The 18,165-nt window shown below is 46.9% G+C and overlaps 1 protein-coding gene across 3 annotated transcripts; it reads left to right on the top strand.

The window, feature by feature from the left end:
• The first annotated feature begins 241 nt into the window (after positions 1-241).
• Positions 242-17,630, top strand: RS1 (retinoschisin 1). Of its 3 annotated transcripts, none has more exons than XM_050332571.1 (7): positions 242-269; positions 1,037-1,140; positions 12,614-12,639; positions 12,950-13,055; positions 15,764-15,905; positions 16,046-16,241; positions 17,344-17,630. In XM_050332571.1, the coding sequence occupies exons 3-7, from the start codon at positions 12,619-12,621 to the stop codon at positions 17,494-17,496; spliced, it is 618 nt and encodes a 205-aa protein (XP_050188528.1). In that variant the 5' UTR covers positions 242-269; positions 1,037-1,140; positions 12,614-12,618; the 3' UTR covers positions 17,497-17,630. The 3 variants fall into 3 exon arrangements, with proteins under 3 accessions (XP_050188528.1, XP_050188527.1, XP_050188526.1); XM_050332570.1 differs by lacking the exons at positions 242-269; positions 1,037-1,140 and adding exons at positions 4,304-4,362; positions 4,468-4,564; XM_050332569.1 differs by lacking the exons at positions 242-269; positions 1,037-1,140 and adding an exon at positions 4,435-4,564.
• The last annotated feature ends 535 nt before the right edge of the window (positions 17,631-18,165 follow it).

Genomic DNA, 18,165 nt, shown 5'->3' with positions numbered 1-18,165 from the left:
GAGGGGAGCAGAAAAGCCCCCTAAATGGGAAACCCTCTCCCTCAGGAGCCTTTCCACAGGCTTAAACCTCGCGAGAGGAGCGTTTCCCATCCCCACCTTACCATGGTCCCCTGGTTGGGTAACCAAGGAGACCGCAGACACCAGAGGGAACCACGGCGGAAGGGGGAGAAGCAGCAGCCTGTGCCTCCTCCGGAGCGGGGACAAGGGCAGCGGTGGAATCTGCAGCCCGCTGCATCCTCAAGGAGAGGCTCACCGGGACAGACTGGAGCGTAGGGCCTTTCACCTCTGTGCTTGGACAAGAGTTTTAGCGCTTTAGGGGAAAGGCGGGCGCTTTTCACAGCACACAGCTAGCAAGGACAGTTAACTCCAACCTGGTTTTCCCCGGTACTGTGTGTACCGGTTTTATTAATTAGGAAAGAAAGAGCCATCTCAGATTGCCTCGGAGCAGTTTAACTTTTAAATTATAACATGTTGTCTCATTTTGCACGTGCAAGCCTTTAGGAAAGGGTATCCTCTGGGCATGGATACTGGCACAGCATCTGTCTGTGTGTGGGAGCCCTAATGAGTGCCGGGGCTCAGACATTAATGCAGGAGGAGGACAAGGAGAGTCCCTGAACACTGCTGACCTGGAGTTAGCTCTTGAGTATCTTTGAAGGAGCAGAGTGGGAGGGTGTGATTTACCTATCTTTAAAGAGAAAAATAGGCTGAACTTACCTTAATCAGAGTCCTATTAAGAAACTTCCTTTAATCATCATATATTAAGAAAACTATTAACCTTTGTTAGTGCTTGCTCTTACTAAAGAAACACTCTGAGGCATGGGCAAACTGCAGTTACAGATTGCAGACCAATGCAGGGATACCTGGGCCAGGAAACAAAAGCTCCTTTGGGTAGAAAACACCTGTACTTCACATAGTGAGACCTAGCATACTAAGCTCATAACATTAAACACCATAACAGTACTAAGGGCTTGTGTATGCCACAGCCTGAAAGTGCAGATGTACTGAAGTCTGACTTTCTTCTGCTTATTTTGCTTAGCAGCATGTGTGCAGCTCACAGGAGGTGAAGCCAAAGCAGTGTGTCCCACCTCTTGGGTAAACTGTTTTCCATAGACTTGCTGCTTCCACGATACAAGCTCAAAGGTGAGTCAGGCTTAGCTAGACTTCTCCTAATGTAGGATATGCAAGCCTCCTTTCCACCTAATAAGGATGGTGATCCCATGGTGCTTACCCTACCATTGACAACCACAGAACCCCCCAGGTGTGTGTTAGAGTGAGTGGGCCTAATACTGGTGATCAGCACAGTGTAACTATCTGCATTGTGTTTTCTTACATTTAGGAAAAGGGGCCCTTTTCAGAAGAGGACTCAAGCTCACTCTTCAGACTTGTAGAAAGAATATTTTATTCTAAGAGTCAGATTCTAAGTGTGTGTAGACCAGAGTAGCTCCATCCATTTTGAGAGGATCCAGCTCCTGATGGTTTGACTCGAGCTCTAATAGGGCTGGCAGTCTTGCTTTTTCCACACATCAGTATCCTGCTTCTGAGAGATGTCCGTGGTTCACACGTACATGTATAAATGTGTATTTTGTGCGTTCCTTAACTGCGATAAAACAAAAGTGTGCCAGTCACACATTCCTGCTGAGACATTGCGTGCCGTGTGTGTTCAGCTTCCAGACGCACGAATCGATGCATGCCACTCTGATTTAGCTGTCTGGCACTCTGACTTTGGGAGAAACATGAAATTGCTTCGTGGAGTTGCTCTTCCCTCTCACACACCAGTACTTTTGCCTCCTGCTTCCCCTCTGAGGCCACACACATACGGTGCCAGTCAGACTAAAAGCATCTCAGTGGTGCAGGGTGATCTTTGTGTTGTTTCCCACAGACTGGAGAAAGACACCAAGATTTCTGAGGGCTAAGAATACCTACCAAAATGTCTTAAGGCCAACGTGACACGAGCTAGAGCTGGAGAAGATGCATGGCCAGAAGAGTAAACCTGCCCAGGCAGTTCCTGCCCCTGTTTTACACAGCAATGGGGATGTCACCAAACTGTCATAATTTGGGCCATTGGTAGTAGTCTCAGTTTTGTTCTGTAATCAATGCCAGACTAATTTTTATCCTTTCTAAAATTTTATTTTTTTAAAAAGGGCAACTGAAGCCCTTTCTGGTGCTGTATTAAATGTTTCTGTCTTCCGTACCTGAAAATATTTCTATGTTTTCTAAGAATTAACTACATTATTCATTTGATCACTTAATTAATTCATTCATTTAATCACATTTAATAATTTAATTATTCATTTAGCAATGAATGTCTGCAGTGGCAGTGTGGTTTTGCTCTTCATGGTTATTAAAATGAAGGACCATCAACACCATTAGACACAAAGGGCCTGAACTGCATACTATTTATACAGGGACTTTAATTTTAAGGTTCTTCTAATCTTCATGTGAACCAGTTTGATTTTTTGAATGCTACAGACATTTTAAACAAAGGCTGGCTTGCTGTGCTTTATAGAGGGAATTTTATAACTGGGCAGTCACTAGTCTTAAAGAGCGTCCCTTTGGATGAAATGTCCTTTGATAACAGCTGTGCTATTTCTGAACATGTTCCCTGAGCTATTGTGCACTTCTTACAAAAAATCAAAACCTATTTGAAGCGTGGGGTTGACCATAAACCAAACTGATTATAAATTGCTTGGGGTGATGGAAGAGAATTTGGCTTTTCTCTTTTAAAACATGGTAGGTGATTTCTCTCTGTGTGGGCAGCTCTGCTTCCCTGTGACCTGTGCTTATGAGACCAGAAGGTGAGAGGCTGAAGCCCTGGTCTGGTTTTCCAAGAGATATGTGGATGAAGGTATTTAGGGATTTTTAAGCTGGGATTTTCAAACACATGGGATTTAGATACCAACTGCTCATCACGGTAGGGAGGGAATAGATATCTGAGTGTCTTCAGCAGCTCTAGAAATCTCTGTCTCTGTGGCAAACCATTTTAGCCTGGACAAAAAAAAAGAAGGAGAGACACTCTTGTCTGGATACTGTAGATACTGGATACTGTAGAGCCTGGAGTAAGACGCTGCACTGTGGCAGATGCCCAGAGGCTGCCCTGGTACCCTCAGTGAGGCTCATGTTTCTTTATCCCCTGGCTGGACCTTCTGGTGGGTCTCACTGCCCTGAGAGGGGTGTTGCATATGAACATAAGATGTCTGACCAAAAATCAGGAGCAGTCCCCTGCCCTTAGAAATATGACCTCCTTCTCGGTGCCTGGGACAAGCTGCTCTTCTTGCTTGTGCTGCCACGCATTGATTTTCCCTCAGTATTTGGGGTGAACTGGCCCAGGTCCATGAAGCAGAATGGCTGTGCAGGGATCCGCCTGTGATGACACACCTCTCCATGTAGATAAAGTGGGGAAAGTGTTGGGTTGAGAAGGTTAAACTCCTTGAACTGAGCAAAGCAGTGAGGCCCCTTGGCAGGAAACTCATTCCATCCATGTCACATGCCCCGGTGAGGCCAGGATGGTACTCGTGCTGGAGGTGTAACTGCAGTGGGATGTTGTACTGTTTTTGAAAAGTCAGCATCCTTGTCTGCACAGCATTTTTTGAATGGATGTAGACCAGAAGACTAGAGACACGATTAGCTTAACTCCGCAGCAGCCTACGTGATCTGTGCGGCACTTTAATCTATTCCCAGTGCATACAATCTGTGATCTTTTGAAACAAAGCAAGCTGCTTCTGAAGCAATTGCTTTCAAAAGCCTCCATTAAAAATTCACTGCTAATTGCACATAATTAGCAGAGATTGGAGGAACGGGTGCAAGATCCACTGGAATCACTAGTTCTTTTATCTTGAACCTTTCAATCATTTTAAAATCAAATTTATTACTCTCTTGAATGTAAGCCTGTTGAGAGGATACTATAGGTAAAACTGTTAGCAAAGGCAGGTGTACATTTTTGGTTTGAGTTTTTTAGAGCCTAGCAAGTAAACAACTGAAAAGTGCTATTTTTGTTTGATATACTAATTGCAATTTTCAGCCCCACACAATTAGGTGACTGGAAGAGCAATAAGGCCAGAGCAGATTTCAACACACAACTATTATTGAGAAAGGCACTGATAGTGTAGAGGTAAAGAATTGGGGTGGAAGACAGTGAATACCTGTTATATACAATAGACAATATATACTACCTATCTTGTAGCAGCATTAGTCATCTGCTTTTCTGTAGGGGGTATATTTGGTTTCTACATAGGTAAATCCTTGTTTATTTGGACATATGTCTACATACCTATTCAGATTCACACTCAGAGCGTCAGTACCTCAATACCTGTTACCTTCCAAAAACTATTGCAGATGACGCATCCTCTAGGATGGAGCTTGACCGTAATATTTGTGTGGTTGGCTTGATGTGCTTGAGAAAATCATGAGAATGGGGGAGAGTAAGGTGCTTAGGCAATGCTTAAGTTAATCTCATGCCTTCCCATCAAGCCAAGCAGTACACTAAGGAGCTATTCACAACAGAGGAAGGGAAAGATGCAGTTCAAGATGGGAAGCGTCCTGCTGCCTCTTCTTTTCTGGTACAAAGGTATGCACTTTGCCTCCTGAGAGGCGCTTTCAGATATGTCTCTTTGTGTTTCTTGTTTCATCCATGCTTTCTTCTGCCAGGGGCTATGGGGTACAGAGCAAGCTCTCTTTACATTCTCATGGAAGCATAATAATTCGGGGAAAGGCAAAATGTGGAGGAGATGTGTAATTTATGTACATGAGTGAGCAGTGTTCTTACAGCTCTATGAATATTCAGTAGCAAAACTCTGTTTCACAAAATAATTGCAGTATAAAAAAATTGCCATATAATTTGTCAAAATATGAATTTGCAAAGAAAATTGTAGTGCAGCTGAGCCAGTGTGTAAATAATAATGCTGATTTGAAAAATGAGGTACAGTATAACATGAAAGACTGGTCCTTCATCAATCAAAACTCTTGATTAATCAAAAGCTGATCATTTTCTCTAGCAGCAAGAGATTGCTGATGAAGATTGGCTTTTTTTTTAAAGGCCCTTTCAGGTATTTTGGCCTGGGAGAGACTTCCAAAGGCACTTTCAGAACAAGATGCAATCATAAGTCAAGAAAATGGGAAAGATATTTATGAATTTTGAGGCTTTATCAAATTTACTTTTCAGAAAGGCAGCAACGAAAGGGCGTAAGCAGGAGCTAGAAGAAACCAGAAAATTCAGGGTCACAGTCTCCTTCTGTTTTAATTAGCCCAGCAGTAGAGAACAAGGACATAATTTTCTGGGTTTTGTTTAATTTTCTGGCTTCATCAAAGCCAATGGCAAAGCTGCTATTTTCTTAAACAAGGCAGAGGTTTGCTCTTGGTAAGTGCTTGGCAGTATCTACCGACATTAATGTGTGAATCAAGTCTGATCTGTCAGAGTGAGAAGAAGATTAATCAGACAGTCCATCTTTTCCCCCATATATGTTGAATTCTCATTGTTTTGATTTGTCTAATTCTTTTCTGTCTCTGTGTTTCCACTTAATACTTTGATCTACCAATTTTCATGGGTAGGAAAGTAAATGTTCCTCAACTAGCCATGCCTTCATTTCATCCTGTTATGTTTGGCTGTACCCCACTCTGTCTAATTACTAGGTCTGCCTTTTAATCTTATAGCAAATATTTGTATGTTCTCCTCATACCTTATCTCTTCCTTCTCCTTTGTTTCACTTGGGAAGGTTACTGGTGCCTAAGCCTCTTGGAAGACTGTTTTATCCAGCCTCCAGCATTTTTTTCCCTATGGGTGGCATAATGGCAATTAGTCCTTGGAATGAGTTCATACCTTACTCTGAATCCCAGACACAGCTTGCTTTTAATAGACACCTACACATCAGGATATTTTTGGAGAGCCTGCAGTGAAAAATAACTTGCAGGATCACTTTCCAGGCATCACTCCTTTGATATTTATTTTCTTAATTTACTATGTTACTTAATTTATTGTTTATCCTTGCTTCATGGCCTAAGTGTCCTCCTCTGGATAAAAAGGGAGCAATGACCCTTTGTTCAGGTCCCCCTCCTGCCTTTCTCTCTCACCGCGAAGGTGCTGCTAGGTCAGTCCTCCGAGCTACGTGCACTGATGCCATGATAAGCTGCTTAGCTTATTTTCTCTGGCAGAGCAAGTGGCTTAGAGGAGCACCCCCAGCCCCCGCGCCCTGGCTGGGCTTGTGTTCGCCGGGGACGCCGCAGCAGCAGCAGCAGCATCAGTAGCATCAGTAGCATATGGTGCAGCAGGCGGGCTCCTGCCACGAGAGCCGCAGCAGCTGCTGGGCCCCCTCCATATGGCGAGGGGGAGCACCCCGAGCCCCGGATTGACGTGAATGTGCTTTTAGCACATTGAATGTGACATGCCTGCACCGCATTACTCCATCCGTGCTCGATACACGTTGAGGAATAAGCTCATCTCAGCAGTTTAAGAGAGTGGATTTCTTTTTCCCCCTCTGTTTTTTTTGTTTGGTTTGGTTTGGGTTTTTTTTTTGGTACCTTTGGGAAAAAAACAAAACAAAACAAAACAACCCAAAATCAAAAGCAAAATTAAAGGCTCAAACGCGCCTTTGGATCATGGTAAATAACATCTTTAGTGCTGCCCTTTGGCATAATTAATGCATCTAGTGAAATTACTAAGCAGGCAATGTTCTGCGTAGCTCTAAGCAGGAAGGAGCAAACGTCAGCAAGATCAGAAATTGGCAAAAGTTTTCAAAGGAACACTTCGGGAAAAAAAGATAGTTGTTTCATCTCTTAAGAAGAAAAGGGGAAGAGTTTGATTTTTTTTTTCCAAATTATTTAATCTTTTTCCAAATATTTTCACAACATAAGAAAAATTAGTGGAAACATTATGGAAACAGCAGGCGTAAAACAGAAATTAATATGAATTAAATGGGTATAATTGTCATTATTTAAATATGGTTTTTATCGCTTTCAAATACCTAGTAAATATTAAATGACACAATACAAATGAATGAAAATGGAAACCAAATAAAAATCAATTAAAGAAAATGGAACGGAAATTAAAATAATAAACCCATGAAAAATCCCTGTAAAATGAAGGAGGAAAAGAACAGCTGAGTTAAAGCCTGAGAGAAAAGCTTAACATAAAGTGTGAGACCGTCTCCCCTCTGCAGGCTGACACTGGTGCTGCTCCTCTTGCCCTCATTTTCTGGCTCTGACCGTGCCTGCCGGGGATCAGCAGAGGTCAGTCCTCGCGGGCTGATGTGTGCCGGGGTGTTGGTGCCTTCCTGGGGCCAGAATATCATCTGCAGGGGAAACAGGATGAGCATTTTGGCCGCTGTGGCTTTAGGTGGTCGTAGTCCCTGGATGGGCACCCAGCCTGACTCCCAGTGTCTTTTGGTGGACACAGATCTGCATATACCCCGGGGGTCTCTGCCTGCCAGCACAGCTCCCAAGGACCATTTAAAGCCCATGGTTTTTAGTAATAAAGGTCCTGTTTGCACTACACGGGTTCCACTGAGGCTGTTTAACATAACCATGGAAAAAGCCCTGGGGGAAAATCAACAAAAGCAATCACCAGGCAACTGGACAGGGGGGCTACTCTTGCCAAGGGGACCTGGGGACCGGCCACAGCTGCAGCAGGGGTCCCTGGGGCCCTTGCCTCTGGCGCATTTGGGAAAACACCGCAGATACGGCAGCTTCCCTAAATGCACCTTGTTACCAAGGCTTGTGCAACCTGATGTGACTCACCTCGCTCGCCTGGCACGATTTTCAGGGCTGGGATGTAAAAATAGCCTAGTTAATAATATAGCAACCCACAAACTAGCACCCAATGGGCACAGACCACCGAATGCTTTTTTCAGTGTCTCAACCCTCTGTGTTGCTTTCCAGGCTGTGTTACCTAACTCTGCTTCCTGCTGATGCCTAATGTTGTGCGCAGGGAAAAGAGGGCTTTGCAATGGTGTGCTTTTCAGACAGCATGGTAAAAACGGTGCCATTCAGTCCAGCTATGCTTTTTGTTTCTGTGACATCTTTGCTGGGGCTCCAGTCATATTTGTCTTGGGTTTGAGCTGTTTTCCCTTGCCCCGCCCCATAACCCACAGGTGCAGAAGGGAAGCAGGTGACTGCAGCAGGAGCCACAATGCCCAGAAAGCACTGCTGCATCATGGACTGCTCTCCCCCAGGAGGAGAGAAAGTCATTTTACTCATCTCTCTGAGCTTTGTTAAACTGAGATGTTGCTTGCAGAGATGAGAGACAACATTAACTATTTTCCAGCTGAAGCTTCTAGGACGCCTAAATCATAAAGTAAATAAATAATTAAACTTTTCCACATACTTTTCCTACAATGATCAAGTTTATGTGAACTTATTCCAGTAAGTTGAGTTGACTGACATTTATTCTGTGTTATATTTTATTTATCTGTTTACATATTTTATTATGTGCTTTCTCATGCTTGTACATTTGTCATTAATTCTAGACACACTGAAAGATGACTTGGTATTGTGGCTTTATAGTCAGGATAGTGAATATGCTTTCTCAGAGTTACTACATGAAAATGTGCTTAGCCTTTGGCCGTGTTACTTCTGTCCACACTTAACTTCCTCCTTTCTTACTCTTGTTTAACTGCATTCTTAATGATTACAAATTTTTCTGAGGCACACAGTTACCTGTTCCTGCCCTTAAAATGCCAGCAGCTGAGTTTCCTTGTTATTGATTGCCCCTTCCTTTTCCCAGCCAGTCCTAATTTGTGGTTGCTGTTTTATCCCACTTCCACCTCAGGAAACCTGTGTCCTCCCCATCTTGGCATCCCAGGACTACCTCTGCCATCTCTTTTCTTTCTCCCACAAACCTGGACCAGTCTCTGGAGTATCTCTCCCCTCCATCCTGCTCAGCAGCAGGTGCTGAGTGGGGCCATCCCAGGGCCTGGGCTCCAGCCCAGCTTCACTAGGAGAGGTGCTCTGGCACAAAATCATCCTCTGGTTCTTGCCCCAGCCCTGGTCTGTAAATCCCGACCCATCGGGTGGCATTTGTGCATGACAGTGTGCTGGACAAACCACACTGCAGAGTAGGATGAAGGGACGGGAAGGGTGCATGCCTTTTCTCCCTGCCTCCCACAAACACAGGTAATAGTTTATGTCACTGAACTGATGGTTTGCTAAATGTCCTGAGGGGGGCTGTAAATAGTGCTTTTTACTTTTTAATGTTTTGTGGCTTTTTTCAGTCTTGTGATTTTAAAACAACAGCCCCTGGCGGCAGTGCAGGACTTATGACTCTCCCACGAATTGCAGCAATTCATTCTGTCTGACCTACAATTACCAATTATCTTTGTAACCTTCCTTGAAGGCAAACATGCTCACTATAAAAGCATGCTGGCCATCACTTTTTTTTTAGGCTATTGGCAGCCAGCTTTCCTCTTCATTTCCTTTGTAGGACAGGGCCTGTCACAGCTGTAAACACACCAATATATCAATTACTATGTTTTCTGGCCAACTGCAGGCAAGGGCATCTTTCCTTTCCTTTTCTCTCCCAGCACCAGGGGTTATCAGGCCACGCTGCCCAGGCAGGATATTTGGCCGTCTGCTGCTGCGCTTATCCCAAGCCAAGCCAAGCCTGCCACTCCCCTGTGCCATGGTTGGATGGCTGAGCCACTTGTGGGAGCAAGACACTTGTGGGAGCAAGACACTTGTGGGAGCAATTAACCCTTCTGACTCAAAAACACAAAGTTGAGCTCCTGTTTGAGATACTTAAATCAGTGAGATATGCAGTGAGGAGTAGCAGTCCCCAGCCCAGAGGGGACAACCAAAGGGACAGCACGCTGGCACCTGTGTCCTGGCACTGCCTTTGCACCACTGTGTGTTGTGGGACTGACCCAATAAAACATTGCCTTGACAAAAGGCCTTTTGTGCTGGAAGTTTATACCCTTGCTTGATTTGCAGTGGTGTCCCTTGGCAGATGAGGCTAAAACCCCTAGAAGCCACTCCTGTAGCTCAGGAGCCGGCATCACTGGCTGAGTGCAGCCATCGCTGGCTGAGTGCAACCACCCAAGCAATGCTGGGGTGATCTGTGAGGAGGATTTATTTCTGGTGGTTGAATTTGGTGCTATCATAGAGCCACCCACCTGAAAACTGTTCCTTTTTTTCCTGTTGTTTCACTCCCAGATGTTGAATTTCCAGCTCCATGTGTCAATGACATATCAAATTTTGATCTTGGCTCTCAAAGGGAGGCACTCAGGAGGCCTATGGAAGGGCTCAGCGTGGTCCCACAGCAATACCCTACATCAGTCCTGGTAACCAACGTCCCCTTTCCCCACCACAGGCATGTAGTGCACAAGAGTAAGCTTCACCACAATACAGTCTTCCTCATGGAACATAATTTTCTTAGGTTAATGGCTGGACTTGATGATCTTAGAGGTCTTTTCCAACCCCTTTGCCAGGCCAAAGTGCATTAAACCACCGTAAGGAAAACCCAAAACGACACACAGAAGTTTTTGCACAAAAATCAGTGTTCTAAAGATGAAAATAAAGAAAGAAGTTAAGAAACACGTAGCAAGCACACATCTCTAAATGAAACCTGAGTGCCTGCAGATGGAAGGAGTCAAGCCTGCAGCTCTGTGAGCTGAGACAGTTGCTGGGCAATGGGTATGCATGACTCCCCTGTGCTGGCTGGGGAGTCAGGCTCCCAGATTTCAGGGTAAGGAAGCTGTCCTTGCAGCTGGTGCTCCTGGAGCAGGAGCACTGGCTGGAGGGGCAGGAGACACCTGCTGGCCTGGCTCTCATGGCCCTGGTGCCAGTGCCACTCCAGAACTGGCATCAAACAGAGCACCAAGCAGGCAGGAGAGGCAGTACATTGCTTTTATTGGCAGAGATGGTACAGTTTTGATAAGTGATAAAGTCCTCGTGTGTAATGAATTGGCAAACAGCATTACTTTAAACCACCTTTATGCTGATTTAAGTCAAATTCCTTTGCCCTGTGAGGAACAGCACGGAGGTGGCCTGGGGCTTGCACCTCTGCCTTGGTTTTCTCATTGCACAGTGGAGAGACAGGGTTTGACTGGGTAACATCTGTGCTGGGAAAGGTGCAGTGCAGTGTTGTGAGTGGCCCTCAGCCTACACTTCACAAGAGGCCATATCTGGAGATGTGCAGCCACGTTTTCGTCCTGAGCTTGTTGGGGTCTGGGTGCCTCCCGCCTCCCTCTTGGGTCTAACTAAAAGCCACATCTTTTTATTGCAGACCAGTGTTTACTTCTTCTGACATGGGCAGTGCCTTGGGTTAATGTTGTAAGTTCCTGATGCCAGAAATGCTGCCCTGGGACACTGAAGCACAGGAAACCATCTCTGTGTTAGAGAAAGGAATTTTTTAAAATGTCTTTATAATTTTGTTCTTGGCTGACTTTATTTCAGACTCTTGATACATTTAGGCTCAGTGTCACACCCAAGGAGCACTTGCATTTCAGTAATAAACAGAGCTTTGTATATAGTTTATATTTCAGATGATTATAATTGCTCTGTGTTTGTGAGTCTTTTGAGAGGAAACTTGCTATAGAAATGTGAGATGTAAATTCCTAACATTAGCTGGGGCTTCCTAGGCTCAGCAAAGTGACAGTGTATGAATGAATAAATCATAACTAGAATTCAGTGAATAATTCAGAGTCTAATTCATTTGGTGAAAAGACCTCTTTTCGTATTCACAAAACCTCTGGAGACGGCAGGTTTCTCATGGCTTCTGTATGCAAGTTTTACCTGCTTAATAGCTTGTTTCCTTGGTGGCTTGTAGATTCTCTACTGGCTTTGAAAAAGTTTGACATTTGACTTGTATTGATGAGTCATCAGCAGTCATGGAACTATATTTTTTTTTTATTATTTTCGTAGATGTCTGGGAACTATCCTGCCAGTCCAAATGCTGTTAACACAGCCTACTTTGGACTTCACTGTGAAGCAAGGAGAGCCTTTCCAGTAAGGAAAGTGCTCATAAAAAAGCTATTGCTTAGTAAGAGGCAAGAGATAAAACAGGTCAGATGTTACAAAAATAGTGTCTCTTCCTCTACAGCCCCAACAACTGGTTTTCCCTAAGAAAAAAAAGGGTATCCTGTCTGTAAGATGGATTAGGAAGACCTATTTACATTACATTTTTCTCCATCCCATCCAGAGTGAGTGGTCTCAGACCAAGCACCTTGTAGGGTGTCCCATCTCCTCCAAAGGCACTTACCACTTGCAGTAGTGCCAGGATGGGATTTCACCCTTGGAGTTCATCAGCTTACACATTTTAAGGAGAAAATGACAGGAAAACTGTAGAGCAGGAAGGCAGAAAAAATGGATATGGGCAAAATTAGCTGTAAAGCAGAGACTAAGTTGTCTGGCATGAGTTTCTCCTCAGGGTGATTCAGGTGTGTCTGAACAGAAAGAGGAGATGCCAAAGGCATGGAGGAGTAGGACAGACATGGACACAGGCCGTGCACTGCTCCTGCCCATATTCTCTTACCTTCCCCTGGCAATCAGCTTGGGGAAAACGTGGTAGATTCATCAGTCCTTCCTTTATTGATTTGTCCCTAGCTCAGGAGGAAATTGTACTTCCTAAGGTTTGCTTGCAGCATCTTTGTTTCTAATCTCTCTCTCTCTTCTCTCCACATCCACTGCCCAGCTGCAATGGCCCTTTCCCCAGGAGAGGTAAGTGTCTCCGACTAGTTTGGCTGCCAGGTGAATGCTGGGGCTCCGACACTGCCTGGCTCTGGTGCCTTGGGCCAGAAGTAAGGGTGGCACCTGGGTCTTCAAGCCCAGGCACAGGGTCTGACCTTTGAATCCAAGGGATCTAAGTCACCCCATGTTTCATGCTAGGCTGACATGAGGGTCTCAGAGAAGGTGCAGCAGGCTGGGCGGGCATGAGCACCTGTCTAAACTTCAGAACTCAGATGTAGCTTTGTGTCACTGTTGTTGATGACTATTTTGATTTATTGCTGGTTTTTTACCTTCCCTTTAGGATGAGAGACTGGAGCTGTGGCACAGCAAGGCTTGCAAATGTGATTGCCAAGGAGGACCTAACTCGGTGTGGTCCAGCGGGACTAACAGCTTGGAGTGCATGCCAGGTAATGGACCAGTGTGCTTTTAGCTGTGTTTGCCTGGTGATCTCCAGCAGCTTCCCCTTCTGCACTCACCATTGCAGAGGAGGCATGTTTTGGCAGTACTTGTTCCAAATCCAGCTGCTATGAGGGTGGGGGAGCTGCACCGGTGTGAGGTGAGGGGGTGACCCTGCCCCGTCAGGCAGGGGTAGCCACCATTCCTGGGCCCTGGGAGGTCACCAAGAGTGACCCATGCTGGTGAGTGCTCCCTACTGGCACCTATGCCTGGCATGCCAGCCTGGTCCTACTGCGTATTTTCTTACCGTTTAACCTTAGCAGTGTACAATTCTCCATTTGAAGTCTTGCTACAGCCTGGTACCATCCTGCTGTTGTTTGCACCAAGCAATCATAAAATCACAGCACGGTTTGGATTGGAAGGGAGCATTGAAAGACCATCTAGTTCCAATACCTCCCCTCTCCCATCCCCTTTATGGGTAGTGACATCTTCTACTCGACCAGGTTGCTCAAAGCCCCATCCATCCTGGACTTGAACATTTCCAGGGATGGGGCATCCACAGCTTCTCTGGACAACCTGTTCCAGTGGATCATCATCTGCACAGTAAAAAAGTTTTTCTTTATGTCCAATCTAAACCCACACTCTTCCTGTTCAAAACTCTTGCCCTTTGAGAGGCAAGGGAAGGGAAGGAGATGTGGCAGGTTTGGTTGATCTGTCCATGGCAGATAGGTGAGGAGCAGGGCTAGGTTTCCAGCCTGGCCAGGTGTGACGGGTGCTCTCACACATTAGCATTATGCAGCTGAGTAATGAAGGCATCTTCCTTGACTGATGAAGGCTGTTCTCCTGAATGATGAATATTGCCACTGTAACTCTGCTCTCCCCAGGCAAGGACTTCGCGCTGCCCTTGCCCAGTCCAGCCCAGCCAACATGGTCTGGCCTGGTGTCCCTGCTGCCTGGCAATGGTTTGCAGAGCAGCCTCTGGCATGGCCAGTGGGAGCAGCTGCTTCCCAAACACCACTCAAGTCTCCTGTGGATTGGCAGTGATGGTGTTAAATGGTTTGGCTGATTTGGCCGGGCAGGCACCAGGCATCTGTTTTGGTGGGTCCTTGTGCACGGCACAAACGGAATCAGCAGAAGGTGACCTGCTAATTGCATTATGGTTGTGTGCTCTGCGGATTAGTGTTGCTAAAAGTGAGGCTGGGTGGTGTTTGAGATAAGCCTAACGAATAGTAAACACAAGGGGCCACCCCAGCCCGGCCACCTCTTGCACAAGGGGAGCAAGGCTTTTAACGTGGTGGAAAAGCATGATGTTTCCATGCCTGGAGGAAGGCGGGACAGTGGCTATATGTTTTCATGGGAAAAAACATGTTAATGAGGTACCAACTGCACAAGACATGTTAATGAGATATTGATGCATACAGTATTGACCTCGTGGAGCTTGCTAATGAGACATCGACCGCATGGCCGCAGTGCTGGGGAGTTGCACTGGGGAGGCCACGGTCATGCTGGGTTCTGGGCCCCCACTGAGGCACCCCACGTGTGGGTCATTTTTAACACGAGGCACCACGCTGGTTAGTCAGGCACAGCTAAGGCAAGGAAACGTCCTACCCACAAGGGAAGCTGCGCAGGGCTTTGCTTGCTCCTTTACTGCTGAGACCCATGAGACAAACTATGCTGAACTGGAGAAAGGGACAGAGTAACCTTTGGGGGCTCCATAGGCTGCAAAATTAGAAAATGCTGCCCATGATATAGATGTTTGCCTAGACGATCCCCATGTGACCCTTGTGAGCACCTTCAATTCTGCATATCTTGATACGCAGTGATAACCTGATTGTATAAAAAATGATCATAACAAAAAACCCTACAGGTAGGTCCAGTTAGCATGCAGGTGCTCAGCATCACCAAAGTCCTGCGTTCCAGAGCGGTGCGTGGTGACCCACCACAGAAAGTTTTAATGACAAATGAGTATTTCTTTCTCCAGTAGTTTTGCAGCCAGCAGGAGTCATGTTGAATTTCTCACTGTTGCCAATGACAGCTGTGGGGGCAGGGTTGGTAGCCTGGAGATCTGAAGTCAAAAACTCAGATGGAGATCCCTGAGCCTTCAGCAGGGTCAAGAACTGCACCTCACTGGCACCAGACCACCTGCAGGCTTTCCGCAAGGCAAGACCATCTCCAGACACAAAGATGGTTGCCATAGCAGAGAATGCAGAACACCCGAGGGTGCTTGTGAAGCAAGCTTGATGATCAGAGCTTGCTCAGAAATTTTGCCATGCAAGTAGAGCCATAAATCAAGACAGTGAATGGAGGGGCAGAAGGAGGCAAAGCCCAGCAACAAAAGCAGTGTCTGACATTTCTCAAGGATCAGGCAGAGGCTGACAGCCTGAATCCAGGTTGATAGATCCAGCTTGGCTCTTCTTCCACACGCCTTTCAAGAAGGAGATTCAGACTGCAACGTCTGAATAAAGCCTTTCCCCCCAAAATGTGGCAGGTAGAACAGGTTTAGTAAGTTTGAGAGAGAAAGAAGAGTTAGAAATTAAAATAAGAATTAGAAATGAAGACCGTATGGCCCCTGTGCAGGTTGTGGTCTGGGAATAAGAGCATCCTAGTCAGAGAGGAGAGGGAGCAGTGAAACCACAGGAGATGTTGACAAAGTGTGTGCAAACACACCCAGGAAACAGCCACTCGTGTCACTTAAGGTGTTTTTTCCCCTTTTCTGCAGAGTGTCCCTACCACAAGCCCCTGGGTTTTGAGTCTGGCTCTGTCACCTCAGACCAGATAAGCTGCTCCAACCCTGAGCAGTACACGGGCTGGTACTCCTCCTGGACAGCAAACAAGGCCCGCCTCAATGGCCAAGGCTTTGGGTGAGTTCCAAAATGCCTCTCTGAGGGGCCCCAGGGGCAGTGGGTGTGGGGTGCTGGGCAACCTTGGTGGCGTTGGGGCAGGAGGGTCTGCCTGGAAGGGCAGCAGTAGTGGACATGGCAGGGCTGGTGGTGTCCCCCAGGTGTGCGTGGCTCTCCAAGTACCAGGACACTGCACAGTGGCTGCAGATCGACCTGAAGGAGGTGAAGGTGATTTCAGGGATCCTCACCCAAGGGCGCTGTGATGCTGATGAGTGGATGACCAAGTACAGCATTCAGTACCGCACCGACGAAAACCTCAACTGGGTTTACTACAAGGACCAAACCGGGAACAATCGGGTCAGTGCAATTTGCTCTTCGGCCACTGGTGGAGGGGTGGCATGTTTGGTGACATGAAGACATCATTTCTCAGTGAGAGGTGCCCCAAAATGGGGGTCCTGTGGCAGCTGCAGGGTGGATGGGTCTCAGTGCTCGCTCCATGTCTGGGGCAGCACAGAGAGGGGCCATTTCCTCTGTGATGAAAGTGAGTCCCGTGCTGACCAGGGCAAAATAAATTTTTTGTGTTTTCTAATGATGATAGTGGAGTCCAGATTAAGCTCAGGGGTATTAGTTAGCATTGCAGAGGAGGGAGAACCTTCATGATAAAACCCCTTTCTCGGCTGTGGCCATACAACCAGTGCTTGGGCACTGAGAAATGGGGACCCCTTTTGCTGTAAGCCCAGGGCTAGTGCACAATGACAATGCAGAAAAACCCCTAAGACAAGATCTGTAACTAGTTATGTCACAGCCCACTGAACCATTCTCACGCTGCACTTTTTACTGGCTGGTTTGAAGCAAAAAATTGCACTGGGAAGACCTTACAGTGATGGCTGTGCAGCTCAGCTGGACTGGAGATGCCACAGCTGCTGCCTCCTAAGCATCCTCAGGGTCTGTCTGTGGGAATGGCCCTGTCCTAGCATGGGAGGCTCTGGTGGCTTTGCTGAAGTACTGGTTCCTGCAGCCTTGGGGAGATGCTGTGCTGGGCTTTCTCCAAAAAACAGGTCATGGCAGCAGGAGATGTGACATGCTGGCCAAGCAATGGGGAAAGATACATTTTTTTGTCTATATTGGCATATGAGAGAGCCCAGCTTATGAACTGCAAAGAGCTAAATTTTACCATGCTCACTCCAAACATGTGGTGCCTTGCTGCTGGAAGGCAAGTGAGGGAGAAAGGGGTGAGATTAAGTCTGGCCTAACCAGAAGAAGTGCAGGAACAATGGGAGAAAGTGACTTACTCAGAAAACCGAATCAGTGTGACAAAAACAATCTGGCTATTTTTGATGTGTTTTGTTTTGAGGTGGAAGGGAAGGAACCTCCTCCTCCTCAGTTCTGCACAGGCACCCCAGACTCATGGGACAGAATTTCCAGCCCCCTAACCACCTACCCGCACCTCCCTTCACAGGTTTTCTATGGCAACTCGGACCGCTCCTCCTCAGTGCAGAACCTGCTGCGGCCGCCCATCGTGGCCCGCTACATCCGTCTCATCCCGCTGGGCTGGCACGTGCGCATCGCCATCCGCATGGAGCTCCTGGAGTGCCTGGGCAGGTGTGGCTGAGGTGCTGTGTCCTGAGGTGGATGTGGGGGTGTCTGCCCTGCCTCGCCACCACCACGGCTGCAGCCACGGTCCTGCGGTGTAAATGCCCAGACGGGAGAAGGGAAGGGCTGTCTTGAATAAAACATGGCTCCACACCACGCCTGGGCATACAGCTGATGGGTGTTTGTGGGCACACGTTGGGAAAGGTGGGAAGGATCAGGGCTTTGATCCCATGAGATGTGGTGCTTCTGGCCCTGGGTGTTATGTTGGGGAAATCATCATCATTACAGCATGCTGTGAAGGCCAGAGTAAATGCAGATGGGGTCCAAAAGCAGGGCTTGGGTTCTGCTCAGGAGGGCAGGTCTATGCCTGATTATTTGTCCTGGAGCCCAACCATCCCCCACTGCCCCACCAGGACCAGGGAGGGTTCTCGTAGGACAGACATGTCACCCTGCTTTTCCTCATGCCAGTCTCTGCCAACACTGAAACAAGGTTGGGGCCAGATCTGGCCTGTCCTCAGTATGAGGGCCTCCACCTGGATCTCACACTCTCAAACCACCTCATGTCCTCTTGTATCAGCAACCCTCTGGCCTGAGCAGCTGTGCCCAGTTTTGGGACATGAAGATATCATTTCTCAAGACATCAGTGCCTTGAGAACCAGATGACCAAACCTGTATCCTGTCTGGTTTT

Source organism: Myiozetetes cayanensis, unplaced genomic scaffold, assembly GCF_022539395.1.
Source record: "Myiozetetes cayanensis isolate MyiCay16 unplaced genomic scaffold, myiCay2020 scf5-8, whole genome shotgun sequence".
Lineage (NCBI taxonomy): Eukaryota > Metazoa > Chordata > Aves > Passeriformes > Tyrannidae > Myiozetetes > Myiozetetes cayanensis.
This window is presented reverse-complemented; position numbering and strand designations above follow the sequence as displayed.

Excerpts from the sequence above, each read along its gene's own strand:
- RS1 (XM_050332569.1), top strand. The coding sequence starts at position 4,435 with ATGCTTAAGTTAATCTCATGCCTTCCCATCAAGCCAAGCAGTACACTA. Across the intron at positions 12,640-12,949 it reads TGGCCCTTTCCCCAGGAGAG|GATGAGAGACTGGAGCTGTG; the intron begins GTAAGTGTCTCC and ends CCTTCCCTTTAG. Across the intron at positions 16,242-17,343 it reads ACCAAACCGGGAACAATCGG|GTTTTCTATGGCAACTCGGA; the intron begins GTCAGTGCAATT and ends CTCCCTTCACAG.